A 24,185-nucleotide genomic window follows, 5' to 3' on the forward strand; every position below is an offset into this window, starting at 1 on the left:
GTCTTGGAATTATTATTATAAAAAAAAAAAAACATTTCCCCAACCACTTCAGTTTTGTTTTAAAAACTCCTCTTTCCACACAATACTTTTGCTTATTCAAATGGGTAGAGTAGAAATATAAAAACACTTGAAAAGGGCTGCAGGAACACCCAGTGCAATGGGCCAAAATAACCAATAAGTACTTAACACTGATCATTCTAGGACAATCAAAATAATGTAAGAAAACATATGTTTGCTGTCGGCAGAAATGAGAAGGTATACTACAATATGGAATGTCAAATAAAGCCATGTTTGTTTCTGAACAGATAATAGCAAGTTTCTATGGAGATGGAATTCATGCTTATTGTCATGGGAGATGTAACCATGTACATTGAAACTGCTGAGCGGAATTCCATTGTACAAATGCTATAAGTGTAAAAAGAAAATATTTGAGAAACGAAAATCACAGGCACAGAGGTAAATGCTGGCAGGGTGAGCCCTTGTTAAAGTTTTATTGCGGTATGCAACATTTCGGGGTAAACCCCTTTGTCAGGATACAAGTGCACATAACAATTTAAAACTTCGCAAATGTGTGTAAGAACATTTTGTGTAACAATTTAAAAAAACAGGTAACAGTTTAGCAACATGCAAAGGCCAATAAAAGTTCATATTAGGGATGCACCGAATCCACTATTTTGGATTCCGCTGAACCCCCGAATCCAGAAGCGAATCTTGAATTTGGTGCATCCCTAGTTCGTATACAAAATCCAAAATTTTTGTAAAATATGTATAAATGGAGCCTTAGGAACTTGGGCAATATCCCATTACTACACTGCCCCATACAGTCTGGCAGCTACAGTATATACTCTCCCACAAACCCTTTTTTGAATCTTATATACATCACTTACCACACTCCTCTGCAATCATATCATATGAATGACCATGAGCATTATTTAGTAATCAACGTGTAAGTGATCAGATCTTCCATAACCTGTAGCCGCAATTCCACAGCTTCTAACACTGGGCATGGGCATAGCTTACTGTAGCTTCCCAGTGAGAATCACCACTTACAGGCAATATTCCCTCTATGCTGTGCAATGTACGCTCACACACATTTTGAGGCCAGCGCACACAAAGCAACTGTTATACAAAATGTTATATTTATTCTGACCTGATCACACAGGTTTAAAATGAAGACGCACATAGCCAAGAAGAAATTAGAAGGAACGTCGCTTGCAGGATATAATCACTTCAAATGGATAATTTCTGCAAATGGTTCATCTTACCAGAGACAAGCACATACTGTAGCAGCAGCTCCAAGACTTTAAAAGTGTCAAAGTGTCAGTTGAGTGCTTGGGGTACAGTGTTCATGTTAAAAAAAAGCATTTTAGTGGTATGGTATGTGTGTTATATTTATTTTTGTGGTGAGGATGGCGAAGAACAAATTTTTAAATGAATAGAAAATAGTAACAATATATTCATTTAAAAATGAAATATTGGGAACACCCAGCTAATTCAAAGGGTTAATAAATCAGCCTCAATTGGTAAACTTTTGTTGGAAGCTTTAATTTTAGAAGGCACTCTCCCCCCAGAATTCTCATTTTGCAGGAGATGTGATATCATCCTACAAACATGACCAACCTTTGAACTTATGCTAGCAGGAATTTACACTGTAAAACGGAGCCTTCTTACTGATGAGTCTATTGTGCAGAGCCTTGGTCGGAGGATAGTTATTGATTGAAGAACCTCCTGCATAGTAAAATATCTCAAGATTACCAGCATCCATTGTGTAATCCAGCAAACACTGTAACTGAATGAATGATAGAATAAAATAAATGTCTTACACATATATTAGGGGGCTGTCTTACCTTTTAGTCTTTTCATATTTTCTTCTCTAATCTAAGATTCTTCCGAATTTTTTTTACTTTCGTCTTTTTAATCATTTATCATTAATCTTTTACCTTTCCCCAAGCTTCTCTTTTTCAACAGGCTAAACTGTATCTCACTGACTTATCTCTCTGCTTACTCTTGGGCATAGGCGGATTTTCAGTAAGGCTAGGGGAGGCTAAGCCTTCCCAAACCTGTCTAACCCCTAAAATAGGAATAAAACAGAAACAAAAACCTGCTCCGTTGCTGACTGCACTGTTCTTTTGATCACGGATTGATTGCTAAGGTCCGCCTTCAAACCATGATGCTGAAGAGATCAGTTGCACTCTGATTGGATAATGTGGTTTGTAGCTTGTCCTATCAGAGCACAGCTGACTTTACAAACAGTGAAATATACCAACCAGCTTCAGAGTAGTCGTGGATGGGAAAACGTTACCGACTGAAGGCAGCATGGCAGAAGGGAGTCTGATATGAAGCAGTTGGATTGGAGTTCATTTAACTCACAGGTACTATATACAGCAGCTTCTTTACCAGCTTGAATAAGTATTAAAGGTTTTTTTAGGTTCTTTTTTTTTTTTTCTCCGTTTCTTGTGCCAGGACCCACTCAGTCTCCCACTGAGTATAATGTGCCAGGACCCACAGTCTCCCACTGAGTATAATGTGCCAGGACCCACTGTCTCCCACTGAGTATAATGTGCCAGGACCCACTGTCTCCAATACATTTAATATATTTTGAAACAAAAAAAAACCCTACTGTTTAACCCAATCGGTGTGCAAGCTGTATTAGCCCACCCCTCTGGTGGGGTAAAAGAAATTCGGGGTGACTGGTTCCCTTTAAGTTAGCCAGTATATGGTCAACTTTAGCCTCTCCAAACAAAAAAATCACCCTCCGCCTATGCTCTTGGGGTGTTCCTTCTTGTTTTCTTCCTCCCTCCCAACATGTACCATATCTTTTCCCAGCCTACTCTACATTTGCATTGATTTCTCTTTCTTTTACTTCTCTTTGTCGACTCCTCTCCTTGTGTGCCATTGACACCCTCTTTATTCTTATATGCATTTTACAGTCTGCCCCTTTTTTCCTATCACCCTCTCTGCCATTCTCTTTCTGCCCAAATAATTTCCTCATGCCATTCTCTTTCACTTTTACACCTTTCCAAATGTTGCACTCTCTTCTTCATTTGCCTTCATCCCATCACTCTTCTTTTTAATTCTCACTTGATCTGCCAATTCCTACCTCCATTCAGTTCTCTCTATCTGCTTTTTGCTTGCTTTTCATCAATTTCTAGTATCTCCCTCTCTGGACCCACTTCCAATAGCCAATCTGCTCTTTACCTCCCAGGCAGAATCTCAATATCTGTTCTTACTACACTAGACTAAAGTGTACACATATTACCAACTGGATTGGCTACAGATCAGCATCTGTATGAATTGTTAAATTCTATAAATGTATGGCTTTCAGTAACACATTTCAAGGCTTGGTGACAGATTGGAGTAAGAGCAAAAAGTAGCAATGAATGTTATTAACCTATCAGTTTGTTATGAATAAGTATCCTAGATAAGAATGGCATAAAACACTGCAGAAATCAGAAACACTTGAACTGATTTACACTGCTAATTCTAATTTGTAATAGAAAATTTGCCTTGCAAGTTAAATATAAATCTATTAAACTCGAATGAATCTTTCACAGGCTGGGCCAGCTGCAGTATCAGTAAATTTCCAGGCTGTAAAGTGGAACTCTAGACTGATCTATTTAGTACAGCTGTGCCATAGAGATACCATTTGCTGCATTCGATGCTTCCAATTCCGCCTTATCAGCTACTGGATGTGTCCTGGTGATTCAAACCTTCCACTGGGTTAAATACTCTTGTGTAGACTCAGAAATATGTGCAATCTATTGAATCACAGCAAATTAAACGTGCATATTTTAATCTCATTAAGATTTTATTAGGTAGAAAAGCTATTCCAAACATTTTTCTTCATTCTGTCTGTTTAAAATAACAGTAATTGCAGAACAAGTGGAGCAATGTAGAAACACAATGACTTGCCTATGTACATTATGAGCCATATCATATTTTTTTGAGGGGCAGGAATTAATAGATAATAATATGAAAAAAAGGCAGACAGTATGAACTCTAATACTGTAATGAGACCTCTACATTGCACGCAAACCCAATATAAACATCTCTTTTCATCTCATTATATTTCCGTTAACTCCGTTTAGGGAAGTCATATGGCCTATTTCTGCTGATGAGGTTACAGTAAAGTACAATGGCCTGAAATAGCTCTGATCCCAAAAATGGAACGTTTCAAGTCAAATTAAAATTGCACATGCTGTGAGAATAGCCAGTTCTCTAATGCAAGAAAGATAAATCCCTTGTGCAGTATTAAAGGAGAACTATAGTAGTAGTAGTAGTAATAGTACTTGGGCTAGAAATGCTAAACTTTATAGTGGCCATTTATTATGTGCAGGGTGGGTGCAAATTAAAACACAGATGCTCCAAACCTACAGAGACCTGTTTCCATCCCCATGAATACTGTGCTGCCTACATTTGGCAGCTTTGTATTCATAAGGGGTAGGCAGGGGAGGCACGTAGGCATCCCCACATCCTGTGCAAAAACATGTGCAAAAGTTAGAGAGGCAGACTTAGGTCACAAGCTATTCCTTACCACCCACCCTATGAATGCGTATTCCTACGGATGTATATAGACTTTTTAAGATAATTTGATTTAATTGTTCTATTTTGTCTATAGATTAACCTCCCACTCTATAAATCTAGGCTTTTAAACGCCTGTAACAAGTGCTTTTCACAGTCATGAATGAAGAAACTTCCACATGCAAGAAATATTTTATTGCTCATTGGCAGATTAAGGACAGACTGGGCAATCCCTCTGGGGCCCAAAGTGCCCAGCACAATGGAGAGTGGGTGGATGGAGGCAGAGTGGAGGGGTTGTTGGAAAAGGGAGGAGCAAAGCACAGGACCCATGCCAGCATTAATTCACCTACTAAAGTGCCTCTGGGCAACACTAAGCACAGACTAGGCAAGATTAGGGAAACATTATGTAGCACCAGGATATTTGATGTTGCAGGCCATTCCTGTCTTTATGGTATGTACTCACCAGAGCTATCTACATCAGTTACAGCTATGTGAAGCAATTACACTGCCTGTATGGCTCCAGCCAATTCTGAATAAAATATCGTACAAACCTCTGAATTTAAAAAAGAAAAACATACTAAACCTGTTCGACACATCAAAATGTTACTACACTGTTCCTATGAAAAAGAAGAATCTGTCTCAGTAATGATTAAAATATAATACAGTAATGTTTCTTTTTTATTTTTATAACACATACTTTCCCTTGAACTTCAATACCCCAATCCAGCAATTACCATTATCCCTGTAATTATAGTTGCTGGTATTTGTGCCTGATACTAGGCACTCAATTTAGATTTATACTTGCAGGAACGCTCTGCATCCCACCCAACCTGCCCTGCTGAGATTTTGATACTATAAGGAGGCCAGAGTCCCAAACCCAAAGGTATTGATAGGCTGGAAGGATGAAAAGGATCTTAAAGAAAAATACATCATTTCTGTCATTCATAGGAATGTGTCAGCTTTCCCTTGTACATATGCTTTTCTTTTAAACATTTACATTTGAATAAAGTTACACTGAATCATCAGGAGGACTAGATGTAAATATTAGATGAGAGTTAATCTACAAACCCACCCACATGTAGATAAAAAAAAAAAATCAGACACATGGACACCGAATGCTTGAATGATGCCTCACTGAAATGGAGACACTTGCAGCAGCAAAAACATATTCTAACAAGGAACAATGGCAATTACTAGACACACAAGCAAAGGTACAACGTTGGATGATGCACTGCTTCCCACATTGGCTGTTGGTGCAATGATTCCAAGGAAAGTGGTTGTTGATAAGAGAATTTGGTGCATGAAGAAGAAATGGATGTCCAGAGACGGTTGACACAAATAACAGACAAGGGAGAATTTGGGGAAAGAGGCAGAGGCACAGAAGGAAAGAAGGGAGAAAAAACACAGAGAGAGGAGAGAAAAACAGATAAGAAAATAAATAGATCACAAGTACAGGGAAAAAAACATGTTGCAAAAATTGAACTCAATGAAGGCAAATAATAAAGATAGCAGTGGTTATACAAGTGCTTAATGTTTAGTTATAGGAGAATAAAAGAAAGAACAAAATGAAAGGGAATGTTTAGAAGCAAGGCCATAAGCAGCAGAGCAAGGGTTATGGGTTAGAAATGATGCAGGCACTTGGCACTGTTGTGGAACTTCAACAACAGGAGACCACTTGAGGTGAAAATGCAACGTTGATTTGATACAAGCTCTGTGGATTCTGAACTCACAAAGAGTCGGAACCCCGAACAAAGAAATCAAGTTTTTATAAACTTAGGAACCTATGACATAAGAACTTATGGGCATAAAAGGGCATTACCATTGCGAGAGCATATATTACTTTACAGCACAGAAAAACAAAGAACTATGTAACCAATGAGATGGTTCTTCCTCAAGGTCAAGGTTATAATGACCAAGCTATCTTAAAAACAGAATCCATCCAAGTTAGGGGGGCTCCCAGGGGACTATGCATATAGAGAATTTTATTCTTTCTCATTACCATACTGCAAAGACAAAAAGAGTAAAACATGTGGATGAATAAGAATCTATCAGGAAGGATAAAATACATAACCTTTTGGAATGTTTAGGTGTATGGCTTAGTCTATGTTAGTTATAAGCCCTGAATCTTAAAGTTGTTAATTTGTTGTGATGTTTTAGTCTGTTATTTAAACCCTGGAGGCTAGCTTTTCTTTGTATGTAGTTAACAATGGATACAACAAATAAAGGCCAGATAGTGTTTTTTATTAATTACAAGTTACTGCCATGTGACTTATTTTGTAATATCAGCAGATCATAGATGCTTGAAATTGGATATGACTTTTGTTAAAATAAAATCAATTTCTTGGCACAGTTGATATTTTGATCTTCAGATCAGGTAGTTTCTGCAGCTGGATGGGGCTGTGTTCCTAAAAACAATAGCATTAACAAGAGACAGCTGACCAAATGGTTTTTGGAGGACCTGAGACTCGGTAGTGGTCTCAGCTTATGTCCAGTTTTAAGGTATGCTTGTAAAAATAGTCATTTAACCCATCTGTGGGGCTTGAAAGGCCTCATGAACAATTTTAGGGTGTCTACTAACTACAACTACATCTAACAACACTAACATGAAGACAATAAAGACACCACTGCTACATGAGGAGCTAATGAGCCACTGCATCATTCAGATGTGCTCTGTTTGCAAAGCTACTGTAAGGAACTATTGTAAGACCATGTAAAGTCATTATCAATATTGTATAATAGTCTTTCAAAGATGAGCAGCATCTACTACACTTTATTGACAATCATGAATAGAAACAGGCAATTCACTAACCTACTGATATTGCTTTACGCATGATATGTTGTAAAATACTGCCTGCATGTATACAAAGGTTTAACTTAAGCCTAACATAATATGCAATGTCAAAGCAAATCCTGCCATCTGGAAAAGAAACTATTTTCTTTTTTTGTAAAAGTTATTTTTTTTATAAAAGGTGTTACATACAAATCAGAGCTTTTGATTTAAGCTTTATAAATGGTTATGCGTAAATTGTTTGTTTGTGCCGGTGTTTGCGCATGCTCGCAGTCCGACCCTGTATCTGAGGCAGACAAAAGTGGATTAAGTTATTTGGCATAATAAGGCACATATTTAAATGAGAAGGAAAGCTATGGAGGCATTTTATTGCCAATAGATTAGCTGCAACAGTGCAATCTAGAATGCTATATTTATTCTGTAGAATGTTTTACCATACCTGAGTAAAAAGCTCTAGAAGCTCTCTGTTTGTTTAGGATAGGAGCTGCAGTATTAATGTGGTGTGACATCACTTCCTGCCTGAGTCTCTCCCTGCTCTGGGCTCAGATTACAGTAGAGCAGGGAGGGGAAAGAGGAGCAAACTGAGCATGCTCTTGACCAGGGCACTGAGGTTTAAGTTGAAGGCAGGAAGTCTGATACAGAAGCCCATGAGTACACAATAGAAGGAAAGAAATGCAGTGTTTCTTTTGACAGGGGACTCAGAGCAGCATTACTTTGGGGGTTTACTGGTATATTTAGATGGACCTTTCTGATAAGGTTTACTTAGTTTTTACCTTTCCTTCTCCTTTAATGGTCCTGGCAAAATAGTATATACTGGGGGAGTGAACACATTTGGGCGAATCCTATATATACATAGGAATAATCAGGAACCATGTTTAAAGGGCATGCTCATGGCCTTAATGAGCATCTGCCAGTGCTACACCCCTGGGGGCAGTTTGGAAAACAATAGATAAACAACAAAACAGGAACCTTTACACTGAGCTGGGGGTGATTGTGGTGTTAATTTAAGGTTGTCATACACAATAAGATCCATCTTTCCCCAATATACCCACCAACTGCAGGGCAATATCAGGTTAATCCTAGGGTCGAACGATTGGATTACAACGAAGATAATGGGCACCAATGGATGAGGACCACATCAACTTGCCAATGCAGTCCTCGATCGCCAACAAAATCTGAAGCCCATCGGAAGCCCCCATACACATAAGCAAAAAAGCTCTAAAGGACCGATATCACCAGCTTTAACCTGCCAGTGTATGGTCACCTTTACCGTCACAAATAATTTACAACTCAAAAGTGCATGTAATAAAAGACGCTGCCCAACAGGGGACTCCTTTAATATTCTGTAAACTGTTATCCCAAAGGAAATTGCACAACACTACATAAAGCACTGCTAAAAACTTTTAAAGCAAGGTTTGTTTGCTCGTTATCACATAATTGCTTGGCTATTACATTACATGAAATCTTCAAATACTATAGATCAACACGTTATAAATTGTAAATTGAGATGGTATAATGCACCACAGTCTCTACATGTTATAAGGCCCAGGCAAAGTCCAAGCTGTGCATGCATGGTGATTGGCTGTAAGCAGGCAGCTTGTAAAAGGGCATTTCAGGCATGTTAGGAAACAAGCAGTGCTGCTGGATTAATGGTTAAAGCAGGAGGGACAGGACTGTTATGACAAGACATAAAGATACCTGTAGTGGCTGTGGGCTTGGCTGTGGTTCTGAAGGATAAAAGAGCTGGCTTTGATTTTCCCTGCTGATTTTCGGCAACCACTATAACTTCATAATCTACATTCCATTCCAGAGCCTTGAGCATCACATGGTGACTATTAGAAGGTACCCGCATTTCTGGTTTCCATTCCAAAGCATTTAACTGTGCAAAAAAACAAAACACACAGAAAATCTAAGACCTCTGCAAAATGAAAACGACAAAATAAAATACATGTTTAAACAGCAATTTTTGCAGATTCCAAAGATGGTAAAGGCAATATTCGTAGTTCTATTTATGCTATAAAATAATAAGTGAACTCAAGAATTTGAAGTTAAATGGGATATGGGAAGCATTATTATGGCAGGGAACTAGCGTTTAATGGTGTTTTAATATCCTTTAAATAAAGTCGTAATTGTTTTAAGATTCTACTGTGGAAACTTAATTTAAAAATGACTGCTGCAATATTATACCAACTAATGCACTCTACTGCAAATTATAAACAATGTCAGTAAGTGCTATTCGAGTTCAGTGATCTGTACTATGGAACAATATGTCTGAAAGGGATCTAGGCACTCGACTTGATTAGGGTGTGCCTAATGTGTAACTAATTCAAATAGAGGGCAAAGCTCATTGGGTAATCAGGGCACCCACTAAAATGAAAATGTAACTTTATTAATTTGCATTAAAACACTTATTACTTAATACGCCAGCCAGCTTCTAATTGGTATCTGGGAGAGCTTAAACCACAGTAGTGTTGAACTGCTTTGGTCAGTACAAAATAAATTGCCATAGAGTAGCCTTTAAGGCATTTAAATATATATATATATGTGGCTGCACTTTGGGAACCACCAGCAGGTGCGGTTTTACTAAGTGGCACAAATTTGTACATGTATGGGATCTGTTACCCGGAAGCCCATTATCCAGAAAGTTTCGAATAAGGGAAAGCCTCTCTCCCATAGACTCCATTTTATCCAAATAATCCAGATTTTTAAAACTGATTTCCTTTTTCTCTGTAATAATAAAACAGTTCCTTGTACTTGATCCAAATTAAGATATAATTAATCCTTATTGGAAGCAAAACCAGCTTATTGGGTTTTTTAATGTTTATATGATTTTATAGTAGACTTAAGGTATGCAGATCCAAATTACAGAAAGATCCATTATCTGGAAAACCCAGGTCCGGAGGATTCTGGATAACAGGTCCCATACCTGTGCCTGATTGTGGTGGGCACAATTAATATGAAATTCTGGAAAAATATTGCATTGTGTACAAAATACATAATTAAATATGTGTCTTTTCTTTAGTCAATAAGCCCTTATATCTGACATCAGAGTAAGCAGATTATGTAGGGAATAATGTATCCCCTGTTGAAAAAATATAACGCTATAACGTCAGGATGAGTTTTAGGTCATGGAACTCCAAGGTAACTCTTAAATCCTAATATTTTACAATGGACACATTATTTGTTATAATATACAAGTTTCAGTGAATTATGTGACATACATGATATCAATGAGTACCAATTATAATTGATGACATCACTAAGCACCATATACTAGGATATAATTTACACATAATTATTATAATTGTGCATGCTTTTAATAAACCTGATCTACAGCCATTTTTATTTTAATAGAAACTGTATATCTAGGAAGAGAAAGAAAACCAACTCATGAACATAACATGAAGTCTTATTGTAATATCAACAGTAATGAAAAAAACTTACTGCTCTGTAGTTGACCAAGTAGTGTCTGATGGGAGAGCCACCATCATCCTGCTTGAGTATGTCCACTTTTATTGAGTTTCCATCTTCACTCAAATGCCCTACCAATTTTGGAGCACTAGGTTCCCCTGGAAAAATGATTAAAATGATAATAAGAAAATAGATAGCAAACATTGTGTCTGGCTGTCCGTTTCAACCTCCAATTATATAGATTGTACACAAAATGCACTTGTTTTATTTCCATGTTGATTTAAAATAATTTTGGATTTTATTACACTATAATAATAAACCACCATTACGTATGTGCTTGATGAAAGTTGTATAATCTTTTATAAACCCCTAATTTACACAATGAAGGGATGCACCAAATCCAGGATTCGGTTCGAGATTCAGCCAGGATTCTGCCTTTTTCAGCAGGATTCGGATTCAGCCGAATCCTTCTGCCCATCCTAATTTGCATATCTTTATTAAGGGTGGAGAGGGAAATCACATGACTTTTTGTCACAAAACAAAATGAATGTTTTCCCCTTCGAACCCCTAATTTGCATATGCAAATTAGGATTTGGTTCGGTATTCAACCAAATCTTTCGTGAAGGCTTCGGGGGTTCAGCCCAATCCAAAATAGTGGATTTGGTGCATACCTACTATTTAAAGAAGCAAACATACATTTAAGACATTATACCATTGTTGAATACAATCACATTTTGTTAAGACCATGTTATCTGTACCATAAACCAAAAGGTTAATTTACAAATGATGAAAAATGTTCATCTGTTTATAATGTATTCCATTGTTCACACTGAATACCAAAACTGGTGGGCATAAGGCAGCCCTGTCCTATGTAAGTACAGTCCTTCCTCAATTTGCACACTTGAATGGCTTGCAAGTTATGTGGCGGTTTGGGTGCTCATATGTGTCTCCAGACCTTCATCAACACAGTGCTGCTAAAAGTAGAAAGTGTAGGCTCACAACAGGGCAGGGTGTAAACTGAAAAACAAGGCAGTTTGAATTCTGCCCACTGCATAATAAATGACCAATGAGGTCTTTTGCTTAGAGTAAAGGTCTCTGGCTGGTCATGTTATGAGATGCCAAGTATTTCTGAAATCTCAAACTGGAGAGTCAGGACAGGAGGCCCAAGAAAACACCAATCTCTGAAGAGCATTTTATTTGGACTTGATACTACTGTTGCTTTACTTCATGGATGGAAAGGAACACTTAAGTGAGTTAGAGAGGACAAGCATTGTTTTTTAATTAGCTACATGTTTTGTAAATTGACTGTGTAAAGTGATTTGGGAAAAGTGGCACAATTGTGTGACAGCTGCCTCTCTAGCAGACAATTGTTCTATGAACTAATCTCTTACAATGTACAGTATGTGCTGTGAATGAACATATGTTTTCATTGATAAGATATTTTAATATATAGTTGCATTGCATGTCTTTGGTTGTAACATCATTTCAATGACATGGTAGAAAACATTTTCATTTTATTAAAGGTTAATTTTAAAATCACACGCAGAGATATGTTTGCTGCTTACTTTTTGCTTCCTCTGCATTGTTGTTGTAACTGGGAGCCCAGTCTAAATGCTAAATGACTCCAATTACATTGCAGATGCTACTGCTTCCCAAAGCCTTCCCAAAGTTGTAGGTTCTAGAGTCAGAAGCCAATCTTATGAAATTCTTATGGCACATTCACTCTCTTTTGTTTCAAAATGTATCACTATATTCAGGGCCGCTCCGGCCATGAGGCAAGGTGAGAATCTTGCCTCAGGCGGCACGGAGCGGCCAGTTACCAGGGGCGGCAAAAAGCCGCCTCTGGTAACTTTAAGAGCCGAATTTCCGTTTTTTAAAATGGAAATTCGGCTCTTCTAGCGCAGCGAGCGCAATAGCGCTCACTGCACTAGCGATGCGGCCCCTCCTCCACCCGCTCCGACGCTGGTAGTTAGAAGAGCGGAGCAGGAGGAGGGGCGGCATTGGGGCTGCTGCCTCAGGCGGCAGCAGCCCCTGAAACGTGCCTGACTATATTGTTTCTTAAAAGGGACCTGTCACTCGGACATAAAATGCTTTTATTTAAACATCCATACCTGTTATAAATGCATTTAAAAGTGTATCTGTTATTCATATATTGCCTGCCCCTCCTCTATGCCTTTGGCATATTATTGGGACAGACAATTAATTCCACTTTTCATTCTGAACTTCCCAGGTTTTACTGCACTTCCCACATTCCCCCTCCCTCCTAGACATGTAATTGTAAAGCCAGTGCATGGATATGGCCACATAAACTAGATTTTGGAATGATGCAAAGCTTGCCTTAATAACAGTGTCCCTAAAATGAACAGCTTTCTGCTTACTGTGATTGTGAATTTCAAGACTAAAAGAAACAAGATTGATATAATTTATAGTCTAAGTGAAGTTTGCTCAACTAACATCATAAAATAGGATTTGGAATTATTTAGTCCTGAATTAAAGGCAAAATGGTACAAATGGTGCTCTTTGCTAGTACCATTATCCAATATTTACTTGCTGAATCTTAAAAGCTACCAGAGAGCCCTTAAAAATGATAACAGCCTTTGCATATAATCTTGCTTTTCACCGTGGATTAAACAAGTACATCTCTCCATTCACTAAGCGCCTACTAAGTCTGTTTATTGTTCAATTCTCTGGACTGATGAAGAAAAGCTTTTAACAGATTGGTCGAAAAGAAAAAGAAACATCTTGGACTCTGACTACTTTACTTGGAATTTATCAGGACAATCAGCATTGCCATTTACAAAAATATATATAAATAAACGATTGGTCTGTAAACAGGAATAAAAAAAGATGCAGGAGTTAGTAATGGTTGAATTTAATAAAAAAAAAGAGGATTAGTGAAGAGAGAGGAAGATTAGTTGAACAAGAATGCATTTGCCAACGTCACTGATGAAAAGAAAATTGTTATACAAAAATACAATTAAGTATAAGAGAATGATTAAAAGGCTGCTTTGTGATTCGGTTGGTTGTTTCTTAGCCTGCAATAAAGCCAATTAGCTCCAAATGTGATGGGTCATGCAAAATCATGCATCATGCACACTTATCCTCTGAGAGTAAAAACAGGTTAGATGAAAATGTATAATGGTGTTAAGGATTCTTTGGGCTAAATCCATCTGTTATAATGAAAATGAAAGTTATTTTTGTGCTCTGTGTAATTCTGGGATGCATACTATCAAGTGATAACGTTTTTCTTAAAAGTCTTTCTTATGTTTCAGTACAATAGGTGCACATCTGGGTGCTTTCTTTTTCATGTAGAATAACTCTCCTGCTTAAAACTGTCAGTTTTTCCAAGTGTCATCTTAATTTTTATTCACATCCCAATTGGTGGCTTGATTTTTGAAACAGGATCACTTGTGAATATGAGTGAGGTTTATTGCTGGAACACTGTATAGAGAATATTCTGGATGCCTTGAACTGATATACACCTATTAAATCCTACCCAATGTATGGAACAGCCACTTGCTAGTTGGGAGATCGATTTTAGTTTCTTTATTATGATTCACAATGAAACTATACAGTAATAGCTGAAAGACTGACAGTCTGTTCTTTATAACATTTGTAAGAACAGTCTATTTGTTTCGTTTCGCCAGAAATTCACCCATTAAAGTCTATGGGTGTCAGAAATTTTTTTGTTGTGCGCGCAAAATTTTTTTTTTTGACACACGACAAGTCTATGGGCGTCATTTATGCAGCGAAACAAGTCTAAAAAATTTGCCCACCCTATCTATTTGTACAGTATTTGTATAAAGACAATATTGTTTAATTTGTGAAGATCATCAATTAATTCTAATCTTTGAAGGGGACAATCATTTCATTTACATCAAATCAAGATAATCATTATCATATATTAAAAAAGTGCACTTATATACCAGAACCAGCAACATGAAAGAAAACAAAAGGAAGGAGACAAACATACAACAGAAGTATTGATTTCTTTGTTCTTTGTTTCCTATTAAAGTTGGTTTTGTATACATGAGTGTATTAGTGACTGATGCAGTTAGTGATGGTCAATAGCCCTTAAACCTACATGCATCTGGTAATGTGTTTTTAAGTCGCAACCTATGAAAAATTATGCCAAATAATGTTATTTCAAATAATGGGCAAAATAATATACAGTAATACAGGTATGGGATATTTTGAGCACCAATGGCAACCTTTTTTCTGTTATAGTTGTTCTCCTTTAATTTCTATATTTTTTATATTTTAATTAATATAGTAATGACTGTGTGGTTTTAATGTCTATATAACTCTGTCATGAATTATGTGGCTGTTTATTTGAATATACTGCACTGTTATAGGTTAATGAGCCTAAAATTGATTTACAAACACTTTTAATTATAAATAGGTACTAATTCATATAGTTCCTTACACTAGTAAAGTATTACAAATTTAAATGAATATGCAATGAAAAGACTTTATACTATGAGACCATTAATGAGACCATTTCACTGCTGCATGGTTTCTTTAGCACATAGTTAAATGACAAGGTCTGCAAGTGTTTAAAAGGGATAATATATCATTTTGACCCCATAGTTTTTTATTATGTCATGGTGGTTCCTTCCAGGGAAAAATGCAAAGGCAATATATTAGGGCAACATGCTTTCCTACCATCTTGCACCAGTATTTTTCCTAGGAAAAGTCAAGGAGACAAAGTAAAAGGACACTCCATTGTGCCATTAACTGAATAACTGTAAGGGTTAATTATAGGAGACACTGAGAGACTTTGTACAACTTTGCTTCCTTTAAACTCTTTATGGAAGTTTTTAAAGTTCTGCCCAACTAAAAATGAGTAAAGAGCATGGAATACCACATTGGAATGCTAGGATTCAGGAAGTCCGTGTTCCACCCATGAAATGCATCTAGTAACATCCCATGTACATACATATTGCAGAATGATGGATATATGCCGAGCAAAGCCTTGTTTTTATTACTTTGCAGCCTGTCCATTAAGCAGCTTAGTAATTCTTTACTTCCTTCCCTTAGTAAGCCTTTACTTCTCTTGCTGAAAATGTTTAGTTGTTTGGGTGGGAGCCTATAGGGAACTCTATAAACAGAAGCTTTTTTGCTCCTGATTTCCCCCCTATCCAATCAGAACAAAGAATTTTACCTTCTGTTCATCAGCGAAGACGACATCGCAGCACCATGCAAGTCACATGACAAGTCACATGATACGCACGCACATGATTGTTTGAAAGGAAAGTGGAGGGAGGTCACATGGAAAATATAAAAACAACGTAAACAATGAGAGGAGGGGAAAACAGGCTAAAATGAAAATTAAAAAAAATGTATAGATTAGGAGACAAAGCTGGAAATGAAAATTTGCAGTTTCAAGGGAACAAACATTGTTTATTCTTTATCTTTCTGTGAGAAAAAGGCAGAAAATGCATTATTTTGTGAAAGCATAGCAGGACACTGTAAAAACCATTATCACTGATGTCAACTTTAATAGTCCCAGCTTGTAAAACTCTGCAGGAAGAGCTGAAAATAAAAAGCATATTAAATTTGGAGGATAAAGACAAAAACACAATTTATAACAGAGCAGCTTCTGGCCTGATGGTAAAAAGATTACAGTAATTGCAAGCATTTGAAATGTGTCATTTACTGCTAGCTATAATTTAGTCACACCAGATCCTACTACAGCACTACAAAATGTGCTCCCTCTTTATATACTATAAAAGACTGGACTTATACAAGGACATCTATTAAAGGGATACTGTCATCAACTATTTACCCACTTTGTATATACTGTAGTACTTTGACTTAACTAGGCCTCCCATATCTCTTTTACTATTACCCAAGCCACAGGCATTCAAAGCAAGAAAATAGTAATAAAGAGGTGTGTACCAGGGAATACATACCCCATATCAATAACTTTAAAACAGTTCAGGTAAATTCATTAATTTCAGGTAAAAGTGAGTACAGGTATGGGATTCATTATCAGGAAAACCCATTAGAACGCTCTGAATTACGGAAAGGTTATTTCCCATAGGCTCCATTATAAGCAAATAATTACATTTTTTAAAATTATTTCTCTTTTCTCTGTAGTAATAAAACAGTACCTTGAAATTTATCCTAACTAAGATGTAATTAATCCTTATTGGATGTAAAACAACCCTATTAGGTTTAATCAATGTTTAAATTAAATTAAACTTAAGGTATGGAGATCCAAATTACAGAAAGATCCCTTATCTGGAAAACCCCAGGTCCCAAGCATTCTGGATAGGGATGGGCGAATTTTTTCGGCTTGTTTTGTGGCGGAAATGACGCCCATACACTTGTATTGCGTTGTGCGACAAAAATAAAGACGCACGTCCAAAGACTTTAATGGGAGTCAGCGTCATTTCGCCCGCTGCAAATTTTTGGTGAAACGAAACGGGTCAAATTCGCCCATCCCTAATTCTGGATAACAGGTCCCATACCTGTACATTATATTCTAATAACAGTATCCATTTAAACACCTTGGATTAACACTAAGGGGGTTATTACTAAACTCCGAATGCAAAATCATGAATCAATCGTGATTTTTTTTAATATAAAATCAGACTTTTAAAAAAATCAAAATTTTTTCAGAATTTATCAAACCCTGACGATGAAAAAAGAAAAGTCTGAATCTGAAAATCTGGCATCTCAGACCTGTCGAGGTTGCATATAAGTCAATGGGAGAAGTCCCAATGATTTTTTGATGTGTGCTGGGTTTCGTGCATTACCCTGAAGTTTTTGGGTGAAAATTCCGAAGAAATTGTGAAATTCAGATGAAAAAATCTGGAAAAAAAACCCTAGTTTTTTACCTCAAAGCAAATTTTCTGGAAAACGTAATAAATAAGTGTAAAAAACCCAGGTGGATTTGATCGGAGTTTATAGCAGAAAATATTGAGATAAATTCAGACTTTGTAAGTAAATGGATCTAAAGATAACCAATAAACTGATGGGATATTTTGGGGGATAGTCCAGCGAGTGGGGGGGTCAGTACTTTGGTTTGTCTCGAATGGTTTCATGACCTGAAACCATATTCAACCATTCCGATATAAACTACAAATTGCTGACTTCTACTGGAATCAGCCAGTTGTGAGTGAATGGATGAATGAAAGTGAATTTATTTGTTATTTTGGAAGATAAATTCCAAAAATTATTATTATAAAAGGATTGATCAGAACCAATATATAACAGATCTTGTAGTGCAGATTCTGGTTGATTTATAAAGTACAATGTAGACAGAAATATCTAACAAAAGACATATGGAAGTGAAACACAGTATGAATATAAATATGTAAAGAAAGGAATGTAGTTATGGTTTGTGAAATATCCATCCGTACCATAAATATACTAAAGGCTTGTACCACAAGTACTAGGCTGAATACAGTCAAGAACCCTAGAAGAGGCAAGGGAAGGGCCAGTAACACTGAATAAAAGTAATCTTGTAATTTAAATACCAGTTATTTCTGTCCAGTATTTGTTAAAAATGATTTATTAAGTCAATATTGTTTTTTTGAGAAAACTTTTCACCCTATAGCTAGTAAGCCATGAATTATTTCCCCCCTACTTTTCACCATTGAAGTACTAATCACACTTCACCCAGAATAATAAAATGCATAAAGCAAATGTCGTCTATGAAAGGAAATGTAATTGTAAGCATCTTTTCAACATACATTATTTAAAAAAAATCAGCAGCTTTCAAGGTATTTGTAAAGGTATAAATCTGTCCACTGGGAAACACTGAAGTAATGGTCAGCTCTTCTGCAGAGAAGATTGTTTTTCCCATAATGCCTTTTCTGTTCTGTGACAATGGATTGCGAACAGCAAGTGCCCTTTGTCTGCAGACAGAAGCTGGGATATGAAAAACTTCATGTGACGTGAAATGCACTAAAATGCAGCTGATAACTTTTAAATACTCTATGGTCACATATTTTTTTTAATGAAATAAGTGTCATTTTTATAAGAATTAGTGTAGAGAATATATGCAGCAATGAAAATATCAATTGAATGACCCTTGGTTAATAATGTTACAATGAATATTCGCTGTACAGTGAATACTCAGTGTCTATTTAATAAACCATTACTAAACTTATGTAAGAAGGTGCAACCATAGTCTATTTGTTGTATAATGAGTGAAAACACTGTGCCGTATATGTTAGTATGTAACAGTTATATATTGTTATTAAAGGTTATGTATCCTATTACCGTATACATGATAATGCCAATAATGACAACAAAATATCGCTTTCCCTGTTATAAAGCAAATAAATGCTATGTATGTGTCTTGGAAAGCATGGTATGCTATGTGCCAGAGATCTGCTGATGATATTTAGTAGATTCTGGAGGTGGCACTGTTGCTTTAAAATAAAAATATTGCTTATGTGTAGCACTGCACCAACACCTAAAATGAACCAGTATTGCAGGATAAACACATTACTGTGATTAAAGAATTATAAAACTAAGCTTATTTTCCACTACATTAGCCCAAATACACCTAATATGTGTTTTAACCTATTGACATTTACAATTAAATTGTCTCTTGTGTCTTTCCTTACAGGACATCTTTTTCAGGCCTAGAAGAATTATCTGTGACATCTTCCCGCCCCACACAATGCAAATTTTTAAACATCTTCCTAAATGAAGAAGGGAATAATCCCTTCCTGGCATTATTGGCCCTTTAAAAGCACAACTGAATATGGGTACAGTGGTCAAAATAAGAATATTAGATGTAAGGAATAATGGCAAATATATGCTTGCCCCTTTGTCTCTTTCCGAATTCTCACCTCTCAACTTGACTCTACTAATTTGCTCCTCCTTACACCTATGTCATCATTTCTGTTTAAGCATCAACTTGTGGCTGATTACAATACTTAAGCGTTTTTTTCATAAAAACCTATTTTTCACATGCCCACTCTTATTCTACCTTTAGATTTTAGTTTTACACACATAGCAAACACATTTGAACCCTAAAATGAAAGAGAGCTGCTAGTTTTCCATTTAACAACACAGTGATTAGCGCATCAACAAATCCCAACAAAGACAGTAATCCCAAACTAAAAATGAAATTCCCATCCACTCCCCTGCATTGAATTAGATGTTTATTGTAAGACATAATGTAATATATTAAAATAGAATCTACAAGATCCAGTGCATGGCTTTGTGTCAGGATCTACTAAGATTGCATATAGACCAATACATCAGTGACTCACACTTTTTCATATTCTCCTTTATTGCATTATACTGCCACCGCAACTGGCTTCCTTGTTAGTGACTTTACTAGTCTCTCACTCCCTGTCTATGAAGTGTGAGCAATCACATTATATATATTGCACTTTTTTGTCAGAAATCCACTTATAAAATGACCTATTATGAAAATGTATACATTTGTTGTCTAGAACATACTATCGTTAACCACACCAGTCAGTAGAGGTACAATATGGGGCACATTTAATTAGCTCGAGTGAAGGATTAGAATGAAAAATACTTCGAATTTCGAAGTATTTTTTTGGCTACTTTGACCATCGAATAGGCTACTTCGACCTTCGACCACGAATCGAACGATTCGAACTAAAAATTGTTCGACTATTCCACCATTCGATAGTCAAAGTACTGTCTCTTTAAAATAAACTTTGACTACCTACTTCGCCACCTAAAACCTACCGAGCACCAATGTTAGCCTATGGGGAAGGTCCCCATAAGCTTTCTAAGCTTTTTTTGATCAAAGTAAAATCCTTTGATCGATGGATTAAAATCCTTTGAATTGTTCGATTAGAAGGATTTAATCGTTCAATCTAACGATTTTCCTTTGATCGTTCGCTCGAAGCATTTGCGGTAAATCCTCGACTTTGATATTCGAAGGATTTTACTCAGATGGTCGAATATCGAGGGTTAATTAACCCTCGATATTCGGCCCATAGTAAATGTGCCCCTATGTGTGTCTTAAACAATTAACAATATACTTAGGCAAATATATTGAGTAAAACTTGGAAAAACACATGCACATTCCTCCAAATTTGAAAGCTACAATTCTCATTTTCAGACCCAAGCAGGGCTTAATTAACAATTAAGAAATAAACAAAACAAACCCCTTTCAGTTTGGATAATTTTTTGTTGTTTGCCAGTTACCCTGTCTTAGGTAGATCATATTTTGCCAACAGCACAATATTTTTTTAATTCCTGCTCCCTGCAGGGCTAAGTACAAGGATTCATTGATGCACCATGTGTCATGGAGAGAATGAGAGAGAGAGAAAGATTGGAAAAGAAGCACTTACGTGGCTTTGAAATATCTGTGGTATCCACAAAGGTTGCAGACAGATGGAAAGAAGAAGAAATGGTCGAAATAAAAGAGAATGCATGTGAGATGGAGCTGGTGACAGCAAAAATAAGGGATAAACTCAAATGATAAAAATACACAAAAAGAAATGAAATGAGCATGAAAAGTATAATTTGACCAAATGGAAAATTCTCAACTTTCATGATATCTATGTAGGCTGTTCCACCTAAAGAAGACATAACTAAGCAAAAGTCTTTAACCTGTTTTACATGTTATGTTTGGGAATATGATGCTGGATACTTCAGTATCACAACATGACAATCAGAAACAATTAATGTTGGGCAATGTCTGTTGCTGCAGTGTGAGTTCTAGTTGGTTGATATTACAATAGGATGGCATGAAAAGAAGCAGAGTGTACTTATCATGGGGGGCACTTGTACACTTCTCTGAAAACCCCTGAAAGGCCATGTGATCATTGGTTGATCTGGCAAAATCTTTTTTTAGTCATCCGTGTTTTCAGTGTTTTTCAGGAATATATATTTAAAGCTTTGCTTGATGCCATGAGATGAGGTCTAATTTCTTCAAAAGTTATTAAAAGTAACACAACTAACTAAAAGGATGCTCCTAATAATACACACAAATGCTGATTCACTTAAAGGGGTGGTTCACCTTTACGTTAAAGTTTAGTATGTTGTAGATTGGCTGGTTCTATGCAACTTTTCAATTGTTCTTCATTATTTATTTTTTATAGTTTTATAATTATTTGCCTTTTTCTCTTCCAGCTTTCAAATGGGCATTGTTGACCCCATCTAAAAAACAAATGCTCTGTAAGGCTACAAATGTATTGTTATTGCTAAGTTTTATTTCTCATCTTTCTAGTAAGGTAGTAAGTATGCATATCCCAGTCTCTTATTCAAATCAATGCGTGGTTGCTATGGTAATTTGGACCCTAGATACCAGATTGCTTAAATGCAAATTGAAGAGCTGCTATATAAAAATCTAAATAACTCAAAAACTTTAAATAATAAAAAATAAAAATCAATTGCAAATTGTCTCAGAATATCACGCTCTACATCATAGTAAAAATTAACTCAAAGGTGAACAACCCCTTTAACCAAGAGCATGAAATATAAAATTATATGTGAAACAGATATAGAAGAATTATGTCAACTGCTATGCAACCTATTCTCCACCGGTACAACAAAAAAAAAACTGGTGCCTTTTGTTTACTTACGGACAGGCTGAGTAGTGAATTCCTGTGAAGGTGTGCTGTCTCCCAGTCCTTTGCCATTCATTGCTGAGAGCTTCACCGTGTATGAAGTTTCTGGCTTAAGACCCATGACTGTAATGATGCTCTCTGCATTCACTGAAAGGTATTGCAAAATGAGAATGTTATTTAAATCCTAAAAACTGTTACTATGACCCTAGACATAAGTGCTAACACACTACATAACGAATAAGAATTCCCCTTAATGCTCATTCAAAAAGCACACAACACTTAACACTTTCATTTAGGAATAAAACTTAAGTTTGGGGACGGGAGGGGGACATGCTCTAGCGCTTCTTAGTGCTCTTCCACTTCTGCCCAGGGAGACTCATATTTCAACAGCTTCCTCTAGAGGCATCTTATAAATATATGACTACCCTGTAAGGGACCCTGAAAGGAAAACACACACCTTGGGGCAAATGCATCAAGGGTCGAATATCGAGGGTTAATTAACCCTCGATATTCGACTGGGAATTAAAATCCTTCGACTTCGAATATCGAAGTCGAAGGATTTTGCGCAAATAGTTCGATCGAACGATCCGAAGGATTTTAATCCAACGATTGAAGGATTATCCTTTGACCAAAAAAAGTTAGCCAAGCCTATGGGGACCTTTCCCATAGGCTAACATTGACTTCGGTAGCTTTTAGGTGGCGAACTAGGGGGTCGATGTTTTTTCTAAAAGAGACAGTACTTCGACTATCGAATGGTCGAATAGTCGAACGATTTTTAGTTCGAATCATTCGATTCAAAGTCGAAGACGTAGTCGAATGTCGAAGTAGCCCATTCGATGGTCGAAGTAGCCAAAAAAACACTTCGAAATTCAAAGTTTTTTTTCTTCTATTCCTTCACTCGAACTTAACGAATGGGCCCCTTAGTATTCTTTTGTTATTTATAGTCAATTTGATTATTTTACTTTCATTCATTTCATTCACTCATTTTAATGAAAACCAGTTAAATTCTTTCTTACGATATGTCTAACTATATCATAATAAAAAGTTAATACAACTGTGAACCTCCCCTACTGCAAGTTATAGCAACAGCTTTAGAAGATCAGTTGTTCAGTTCATTTGCCCACTTACCCTCTTTGGCATCATAATATTTGGTATGCCACTTTTCGTGTCCTATAACTCTCCATTCTGCTTTGTATTTCAAAATAGGCACACCACCAGTGGAATCTGGCTCATCAAAAACAATCATAACGGTGCTAGAATATGGTTCTACTTTACGAATGGCAGGAGAGGATGGGGTGTCTGGTAAAAGAAGAAATGGATTCCAAGAAATATTAGGAGCTGAGACAAGAACAGTAGCAAACAAAGCCTAGTGATTAAATATCATCAAAAATTATCTATTCCAAGAAATATTATGCACTGCGACAAGAAAAGTAGCAAACACGCCTTGTGACTAAATATCATTTTGATAATATATTTCTGCTGTTACTGACTTTAATGTCATTTGCTCAAGCTTAAGAAATCAAGGAGGAGGCACAGGGGCACCTCTAGCATCTCTGCTTCCCCCACAACCATCGCCTACACTTGTGTTCTGATTGCCTTCACAATTAGCAGCAATCCAAACATCATGTTTCCTTAAACAGGACAACTTAAAAGACTGCTAGGATTAAAAAGTAACTAGGAATCCAATATAGGGTGAAGAATAGTAGTTGACTGTAAGGGATGAAGAAACTCAGAAACTGAAACCTTCTGGAATGCTGGAGATTTCTTTTATGCTCTTACTACATCTATTCAGGTCATTTTTAAATTGTCCTTAGTCTTTCTCTAGAGGTAGAACCTGACAGGACTCATTAACTTTAGGATGCAGCACCTATCACAATTCTTGTGTGGAGTAGTCAGTCAGCAGAGTTAACCATAGTCTTTGACCTTTCATCTGAAAGCCTTAT

At 36.6% G+C, this 24,185-nt stretch overlaps 1 protein-coding gene across 15 annotated transcripts in view; it reads right to left on the reverse strand.

The window, feature by feature from the left end:
* ncam1.S (neural cell adhesion molecule 1 S homeolog) overlaps positions 1 to 24,185 on the reverse strand; it is a 146,044-nt gene that overhangs the window by 16,606 nt on the left and 105,253 nt on the right. For 4 of the 15 annotated variants that reach the window (XM_018226845.2, XM_018226848.2, XM_018226850.2 and 1 more), the window contains 5 exons: positions 23,371 to 23,541; positions 22,258 to 22,389; positions 15,885 to 15,887; positions 10,754 to 10,878; positions 9,008 to 9,188 (listed from right to left, as the gene is read on the reverse strand). In XM_018226845.2, the coding sequence (XP_018082334.1) occupies positions 9,008 to 9,188; positions 10,754 to 10,878; positions 15,885 to 15,887; positions 22,258 to 22,389; positions 23,371 to 23,541 (612 nt within the window). 15 annotated transcript variants of the gene reach the window in all.

The sequence above is a fragment of the Xenopus laevis genome, chromosome 7S (genome assembly GCF_017654675.1).
Source record: "Xenopus laevis strain J_2021 chromosome 7S, Xenopus_laevis_v10.1, whole genome shotgun sequence".
Lineage (NCBI taxonomy): Eukaryota > Metazoa > Chordata > Amphibia > Anura > Pipidae > Xenopus > Xenopus laevis.